The sequence below is a fragment of the Phalacrocorax aristotelis genome, chromosome W (genome assembly GCF_949628215.1).
Source record: "Phalacrocorax aristotelis chromosome W, bGulAri2.1, whole genome shotgun sequence".
In the NCBI taxonomy this organism is placed as follows: domain Eukaryota; kingdom Metazoa; phylum Chordata; class Aves; order Suliformes; family Phalacrocoracidae; genus Phalacrocorax; species Phalacrocorax aristotelis.
In genome coordinates, this window is record NC_134310.1 from 6,348,324 (window position 1) to 6,356,942 (window position 8,619).

The window sequence follows — 8,619 nt, forward strand, 5'->3', positions numbered from 1 at the left end:
TCCACTGCTCAAAGCCCCATCCAACATGGCCTTGTCTAAATATATAAATAAAAATAAAAATTATAAATTATGTTAAATATTATAAATTATAAAATAATAGTTAAATAAATAAACATATTTCATAGAATCACAGAATGCCCTGAGCTGGAAGGGACCCACAAGGATCATCGAGTCCAACTCCTGTCCCTGTCCAGGACACCCCAAATTCACACCGTGTCTCTGAGGGCCTTGTCCAAGTGCTTCTGGAATATCGCCAGGCTGGTGCTGTGATGCCTCCCTGGGGAGCCTGTTCCAGGGCTCCACCACCCTCTGGGGGAAGGACCTTCTCCTAATGCCCAGCCTAACCCTCCCCTGGCACATCTCCCTGCCGTTCCCTCGGGGAGACCAGCCCTGCCCCTCCTCCTGCCCTCGGGAGGGAGCTGCAGAGCGCCATGAGGGCTGCCCTCGGCCCCCTCTGCTCCAGCTGAACAACCCAAGGGACTTCAGCCGCACCTCGTACGGTTTCCCCTCTAAACCCTTCCCCACCTCCGTGGCCTCCTCTGGACACTCTCCAGTAGCTTTATACCCCCAATGTCCTGCAGCGCCCAACCCTGCCTGCAGCACTTGGGGTGAGGCCGCCCCAGCGCGGGGCAGAGCGGGACAATCCCCTCCCTTGCCCGGCTGCGATGCAGGGCTTGATGCCCCCAGGGCATGGTTGGCCATTTGTACATGCCTTTATGTATACTTCTATATATTGTATAGAAGGACAAAATATACATTTATATACAATATGTATAGTATATAAATGTATATATTTTTATATATGAGCACTTCCTGGTTGAAAGGAGGCAGGCAGCCAATCACAGGGCTGCTTCCTTGTCCAAAGGAAGTGGGCAGCCAATCACAGCACTGCCTGAGAAAATGCTGGGGAATGCCACTGTCAGAAGCAGTGATCTCCCATGGGGGAGCACATGGCGGTCCTTCTCTCATGTGCTTCCAGCTCCACTGGTAGCTAGTCCTGCCTGCCAATCACATGGCTGCCTGAGAACACGTGGGAATGGTGGTGTTGAGACGTGGCTGTCAGCCAATGACAGAGCAGTATGATGTTTAGAAAAGCAGGCAGCTCCCTGCCATACAACGGCAGCACCCTGTCCTAAAATGCTGGCCAAACAAAAATGGCGGCCAAACCAAAATGGCAGCCAAAACAAAATGGAGGCCCCAGGGAGGAAAAGGAAAGGCCTTCCTGGTCTGGTACTTCTGGGCGAAGCGGAAGGCGAGGCCGGTCCTGCCAGCCAATCACAACAGAGGACGTGACCAGAAGACGGGGAATGGCTCCTGGGCCCAAAGGCTGCTGGAGGGGCGGCGTTTCCACAGGCGTGGTGAGCAGGGCACCTGCCGCTCCCTGGCCTGTCTTTCTCGGCGGTGTCTGTGGTGCTTCTGCCCTGTCTCAGGTCCCTGTGGTCACAGGTCTCCCCATGACCACGTATCCTGAGGAACCTGCCATGGGCTGCAGGAAGCTCTGCTGCGAAATGAGGTGGGAGGAGAAGGGGCTGATGAGAAACGGCAGCAGGTGGTGACGGAGGGCAGCCTGGGGGCTGTGGAAGGGCATCTACGCCTGGTGGGTGAGTATGTGTGGAAGTGCCTTGTGTCTGTGGCACTTCAGAGACTTTTCTGTCTGCAAAGACGTGGCTGGAGGTAAATGTACTTCAGGTCTTCATGTTGTCCCCTGAGCCCCTCTGCGTACCTCCCTGCCAAACTCTGTACCCAAAGCCACGTCCCTGCTGGGGTCAGAGTGCTCCCATCACTCATTGTCCTGTCTGCTGTTTGCAGATCCGTTCATGGAGCTCATGGAAGGCAAGAAGCTCTCCTGCAAGAAACTCCTCACCTTCCTGCTCTTCAGCTTCATCTTCAGCTCCTGTCTCTTTGCTTCTCTTCGTCAGTTCAGGACTTCTGAGCCAGACCATTATGATTCCATTCCCTCTGCGCTAAGAGCCCGTGCTGGAAACACCAGCGCCCCACCAAAGGGTGGACACAGGCTGACCATCCTGCTGTGGAAGTGGCCCTTTGGGCACCACTTTAACTTCAAAAACTGCTCAGAGCTCTACAGCACCCTGGACTGCCATTTCACCGTCAACCGCAGCTGGTCCCAAAAGGCTGATGTTGTGATTATGCATCACAGGGATGTGTGCAGGGACATGGAGGGGCTGGCCCAGCTCCCCAGACTTCCCTCCCAGCGCTGGATCTGGTTCAACCTGGAGTCCCCAAGTCACTCTCCAAACTTAGGTGCCATGGACAACCTCTTCAACCTGACCATGTCTTATAGGAGAGACTCGGACATCTTCACCCCTTATGGGGAGCTGCAGCTCCTCAGCCAGCCCCAGCCCCTCAGCATCCCACCCAAGACCAAGCTGGTGGCCTGGGTAGTCAGCAACTGGAAAGCAGGCTCCCATCGGGTAAAGTACTACCAGGAGCTGAAGAAACACATCGCTGTGGATGTCTACGGGCAACATCACTTGCCCCTGCCCTGGGACAAGCTCCTTCCGACTGTGTCCCAGTACAACTTCTACCTGGCTTTTGAGAACTCGCAGCATGAAGACTATATCACTGAGAAGCTCTGGAGGAACGCCTTGTCCTCTGGCACTGTCCCTGTTGTGCTGGGGCCTCCTCGAGAAAACTACGAGCGCTTCTTGCCCCCTGACTCCTTCATCCATGTTGATGACTTTGCCAGCGCTGGGGACCTGGCACGGTACCTCTGGGAGCTCAGTGAGGATGCCGAGAGATACCAGCGCTACTTCCAGTGGCGCAAGTGGTTGAAACCCGTGGCAGGGGCTGGCTGGGCCCTGCATGTCTGCAGAGCTTGTCACTTCTTGCAGACGACGGAGGCCAGGTACCAGGTTGTGCCCGATCTGTCTGAGTGGTTCGTCTAACTGCTGTTTGCTCAGCTCTCTGTTGCGCTGCAAACTTTTTGTCCTTGGTGGTGGGTAGCAATTTTACAGGATGATTGAACTTGATGGAAATGGAGGGACAAGAGGATCTTTGAAGCGAACAAGGACAAGGAAGCAATTAAGTGTTTGTATGTCTTTGTCTTACTGGAGAATATATTGTCAGATAAAGTAGTACATTGGGTTTTTTTGCTAATCTATTAGTTACCTGAACAACTTGTTATGCTGGCTGCAGCTTAGTCTTTAGAGAAGTTCACCTTCAGTCTCTGCAAACAATTCTGGATCAGGTCCACAGTTTAAAGAGCCAAAGCAAGTGACCAAGAGGGAAAGGTGAAATAGCAATACCTATCATAAACCTGTTTCAAGGACTTTGTACAGCGCAAAGCTGTGGCTTGAAGGGGTGGCCACACCATGAGGCTGCCTGCTGCTGCAGGAGGAACTGGCAGTGCTCCTCTCTTCCAGCCCCACAGCCCCAGTCCTGCCCTTGCTCTGCCTTGGGCTATCCCTGAGTGCTTTGGGGTGCTGCATCAGGATGCTAAAGGGGCAGAAAACAACTCAATTCATTTTCAAAGGCTGTTTTTTGGCCAGGTTAGCAGGACAGTGTGGGTTGGAGAAAGGGTCAGACAGCGGCAGACTGGTGAAGGTAAGGTGTGCGGTGCCAAGACTGCCCCTGAAAGAACTGTAAGTTTTAGTGCCTGCAGCACCCTGTGGCATGGGAACGCTCAGGACCAGCACGTGATGAGCTACCACCTCCTCTGTGCTTCAAACATCGCAACTTCTTGCATTGGCTGATGCCTCTAGGCTATGTGTTTAAAAACTAGTGAATAATTGGCCTTTATTGAGCTTCCTGCTGCAATTCAGGTCGTATCACTAAAAATTGCTTCCTTTTCAGGTTGCTTGGAGTTTCGTTGCATAGAGTTTCATTACATGGAGTTGGTGGACACAACTGTGCCCTTCCAGGCTCCCTGCTGATAACTCTGGACATTCAGTTTGTTTTCCTAACTGCTACTGATCCCTGAGCTGAGCTTTTCAAAGGTCTGTCCTGACCCCAGGATGTTTCCATGAGGAAAATCAGCTCAGAGTAGAGCAGTGCATACAGAGATGCAATTGTTTTCTCCACCAGCAGCATTTAGCAAACATTTCTGAAGAATTCCCTGTGCATTTCATCCCATGGTCATTCTGTAGAAGGACCATCAGTAAGACCTTGTCTTTAGCATTGCGAGTCCCTTATTTTCATTAGCCACCTTTGTCACCTTTGTTATTTCTCTGCCTTGCAGATCGGTTGAACAGATTGATCAGCACAAGCCTAAGAGCAAATCCTTCACTCTGAAATCTGAACCTGTATCCCTCCCATCTTTTTCCTGTTGTCCTAACAGTACTTGTCTAGGTGAGACCTTCCTGAGACTGCTTAGTTTCTTGAAAAGCTTTTGCTAGACCTTAGCGAACCCTTTGGAAATTCAGGTAGAAAAATGTGCCACGTCTTCCTTAGCCATGTGCTTGCTGGCTGCTTTCAAAAAGAGCAATAAATTTGCGAAGCATCAATTTTTATTGCCAAATAATTGTCCATGCTTCTGCCTCTGCCTCATCTGCCTGCAGACACACACCTCTCTCCCCCTTTAGCATGTAGCTCCTGGGATCTCATCAACCGACCCTGGTGCTCTTCCCATCTTTAAAGCCAGTTCAGTTCAGAGCAGCTGGTGAAATATAAGACTTTAACTTTACTGATGGAGCTGATATGGGTGTGGATAAGGGATAAATAATATTCTGCAGGTGAGCTCTATGAGCAGTCTCTTCCCAGCAATGGGCGGCACTGGGGAGTTGGTCACTCGTTCCTGCTAGATTTGGAAGATGACGCCTGCCCCTGGCCTAAATCCTGCCACCTTGAGACTTCCATTGGGAAGACTTCAGCTTTGAGCATTGGCCTCCAGAGTTGCCTTTTGCTGGTATTGCCAGCAAAACTGATTACAAAACAAACTGAGCAGCGATGGAGCACCACATATGGGGGCACAAAGTCCAGCTGCTTGGAAAGGGTGCTCCATTTGAAAAAACAATTGCAAATTTCCAGGAGCTGCTGGAGATGACCCATGCTGCATGCATGAACGCAGCCAAGAGGAGCTTGCTCTTGGCTTTACCCAGTGTCATAAAAAGCCTTCCCAGGAAGAAACCATGGTGTAAAGCCCCATGAACATGTTCAGTTCACCTGAAATATTTTTCTTTAGCCTGTTTTGAAGGGGCGCACTGCAGGGAAGGGGAATTGCTGGGGGGTGGCAGTGCAGGGTCTGTCGGGGCAGGGCCACCGTCTCTATGGGATTTAGACACCTCTTGCAGCGGTGGGAGACTGCAGATATGCAGCTCCCTTGGCCAACTGGGTTTCCAAGTATACAAGGTGGCATTTGCCGGGTGCAGAGCAAGTGGAGGCTTGGTGATGATGTTTATTGAGATCACTCTGCGCATTAAATAGACATCTTAATGAACAGGCAATTCAGTTCCAGCTTGAATCTCATTCCTTTGAGCGACCTTGCAGGCTTACACTGGGGAAGCAAATGCTTTTGAACAGGAGCTTCAATCCATCCCCCTCAGGACCTATTTTTGTATAGCCTCTGACCCTGTCGTTTGAGTTGAGACTATCCATGGTCCTCTAGAAGGAAACGCATCCTGGGCACTCTGAAATTCTCCTTAGTAACTGCACTTGCAACATGTTATTAACATGTTAGCAAAGCAGACTGAGTGGCAAATTACAACACAGCAATGTCATTAAAAAGGTTTATTTAATTTAGCTCTTTTGCATGTGTTTTTGAGCGATGCTGCTGCCACAGCCAAGCAAGGAAGGAGATGTGGCCTGACACAGCCAGAGCCTTTGCTGCTTTACATCCCTCCATTCTGCATGGATTGTGAAGGGCTGTGGGTTAAACTTCCTTCCAGCTGCCTCAGTGTGCCAAGCGATCAATGTTTCTATTCAGCATGAAATGTTGGGCAGTAGTGGAGGTCTGGGGATCCCACCCAGATCAGCAGTATGAAGCAAGTTGCTTTAGGCCCTTGCTCAGATTGATTTGCAGAGGAGCTTGGGGCAAGGAGACAATGCTGCACCGTAAGCAGCTGTAATTACAGGTTTGCACCAGTTCAAAGAGCAACAGGACAAATTTCCAGATGAAAACTTCACTTAGAACCTTTCAGTGGAAAAGTATTGCCTCACCCATTGGTCTAGGCCATCCCCAAGCTGAAAAAAACCCAAAACCCTGTGGGAAGAAGGGAAGAAGAAGCCTCTCCAAAGTCTATACAAGGAAGGCATGAAGCATGGTCAAAGTCCACCTAACCAACCTGAGATGCCTTGCCATGCAGATGGACCCCATCAGAGCTGGCCTTACAAGCTGTCTTGTTGAGGTCAACCTGAAACATGTAAATCATGTGCTTAGGGGCAGGGAAGAGCCAGATTGAAACTCAGGGTAGTTTTTATGTGGAAAGAAAGAAATGCCTTTCCAAACTTGAAAAGCTCCCTGATGGAAATGCTGAAGCGAAGCCCCAGGCTAGGGAGGGTTTTCTTTCAAGCAGACCGAGGAGTATTTCTGCAAAGCAGAACAGTTTCCACGGCAGATCTCAGGCAACATGCACCTTGGAGCAGCGGCCAGCCCTGAGGTGGCCGTGTGCTGTGACGCAGAGGGCTGGGACACAGGTGGAGGGGGATGTTGAATGGCAGGAGAGCACCTGAAAGAGCCTTGGGCTACTTGGCATAGGGGACCACGGGGGCAGGGCTTGGCACTTATTTTTAGTAGACGTCTTGCATGCAGAGAGGCCCAGTTCGCCCAAATTTGGGCTATTTACCCTTGTAGGAGTAGTCCCTGCTAATGCCTCCTGCTGCTGCAGCCTCTCCACATGTGGCCAGGGAGCATTTTTGGGAGCACCCACTCGGCAAAACAGCTGCAAGAAATCCTCAGTTTCCTCCAGCCAACCTCCCAAGCCTGATTCCCTTTGCTTCCAAGAACTGGAGTCATTTAACACCTGGTAAAAAGAGACAAGTCCTGTAGGTTTTTGGTCTCTTTTAACTGGGAAATGGCAGCACCAGGGTTATTGGCTCTCTCCTTTTGTGCCTGAGCCTGGGGTTATTTTGGCAGGTCAAGGCCAGCCACACTTATCAGCCTCATCCCTGTCCTGGGTCCAAGGGCTATTTGGGGACCTGGGCGAGCCTTGGGGAGAGCAGCAGGGGTCTTTCTGACCCCAAGGCCATCTAGCTTTCAAGGCTGCAGGACCAGAGGCAAAATAAAGATGCAGGGGACAGATTTATGAATGTTGACCTCACTCTCATCACCCAGATTGTGCTGCAGCCTTTGAGAGGGTGAAGAAAATATGAATTTTAGTTCCGCTGAAGCATTCAGGGCTGGGCAGACCGTGGGGTGTTAGGAGCTTGCACCCAGCCAGGCTTAAGCCATGGCCCTTGAGGAGGGGATGTGGGGTTGGCAGGACAAAAATATCACATTAAACCTTCCCCTCCTCTAAGCCGTGGCTTCTTGCTGCCTTGGCCTGGGGAAGGGATGTCTGTGGGGAACGTGGAGCCACACACAGGCTGATTTAGTTAGGGGATAGGAAAGCTGATACCACGCTTGGGAAACTCTGTAAGGGGGGACTTCATCAAGGGAAACATCTGGATGGCTGCGCCGTGGAGGCCCGGGGCTGGGAGACTGTGCTGAGAAGTCACGGGCCGGCTTTTCCTGAAACACTGGTGCTGGGGTTTGCAGCCTCCTTACCAAAGTAGGTCCCCCCCTCCACACCCAGTTGGAGATAGCAGCATGAGGGGATGTGTCAGTCCCTTGCAGTGAAAATGTGAAAACACCCTATTTGCCCCCGAAACTCTCGTCTCTTTACCCAAAGGTGGTGGGAGGCAGGCTGAAGCATTCCCAGATGGTGCTTTTGGGCAGAGATGGTCCAAAAAGCAGAGGAAGGGACAGCTTTAGAGGGGTATTTCCCCAAAAGATGAGCAAGACGCTGCTCTTCATGGGAAACCAAGGAGAAAATAATGTTGAAAATTGAGTTTATGGAGCAGCGTCTGACTTCTGCAGAGACATCAGAGCCAGAGGGGAGCCAAAAGGAGAGGCAGAGCTTGGGAGAAACACAAACCCTCACCAAGCCTGGCTCAGCAGAGCTTTGCATTTGGGGAAGGGAAGAGTAAAGGCTCAGATACACCAAAATCCTGAAAACAGCAGCTGGAGCCTTACAAGCTCCAGAGTTCCATCATCACTGGTTTGTCCTTTTGGGTATATGAAGGTGCCTCAAACAACCCTGTAAATGCAGTTATTTCCAGCTTCCCTGAGCCTACAGGAGGATACCCACTCTGCTTTGGAAACCTGCTCCTCGTTTTGTCCGGTGAGGCTGGGAGGGGGAACACGGAACTATCAAGACTTTGTTTTCTCCACGGCTGTCCAGCACCGCCGAGCTCCCTCCTTCTCTGTGGCAAAACCCCAGCAGCAGCTGAAGCAACAAGTATTGTTGTTCCCAGGCTTCACATTTTCAGTAGTACTACCAGAGATACTGGGAGAGACATCCCTGTATGTATGGGTTTGGGTTTTCCTTTTTTAAGACTTGCAAATTCCACACTTTTGTCTTCACTTTTATTTCATATTTTCCAGTTTGAAGTTGGGCTGGGTTTATTTTCCCAAGGCTTTTCTTACTGGGAAGTAATTTTGAGAAGCTCAAAATGAGTGGTGGG

The 8,619-nt window shown here is 50.9% G+C and overlaps 1 protein-coding gene across 1 annotated transcript; it reads left to right on the top strand.

Moving 5' to 3' along the window:
- Window positions 1-1,802: 1,802 nt before the first annotated feature.
- LOC142049418 (4-galactosyl-N-acetylglucosaminide 3-alpha-L-fucosyltransferase FUT6-like) lies at window positions 1,803-2,997 on the top strand. Its single transcript, XM_075077115.1, has one exon. It carries the CDS (start codon window positions 1,818-1,820, stop codon window positions 2,904-2,906), a length of 1,089 nt encoding a protein of 362 aa, XP_074933216.1. The 5' UTR covers window positions 1,803-1,817; the 3' UTR covers window positions 2,907-2,997.
- Window positions 2,998-8,619: the final 5,622 nt, after the last annotated feature.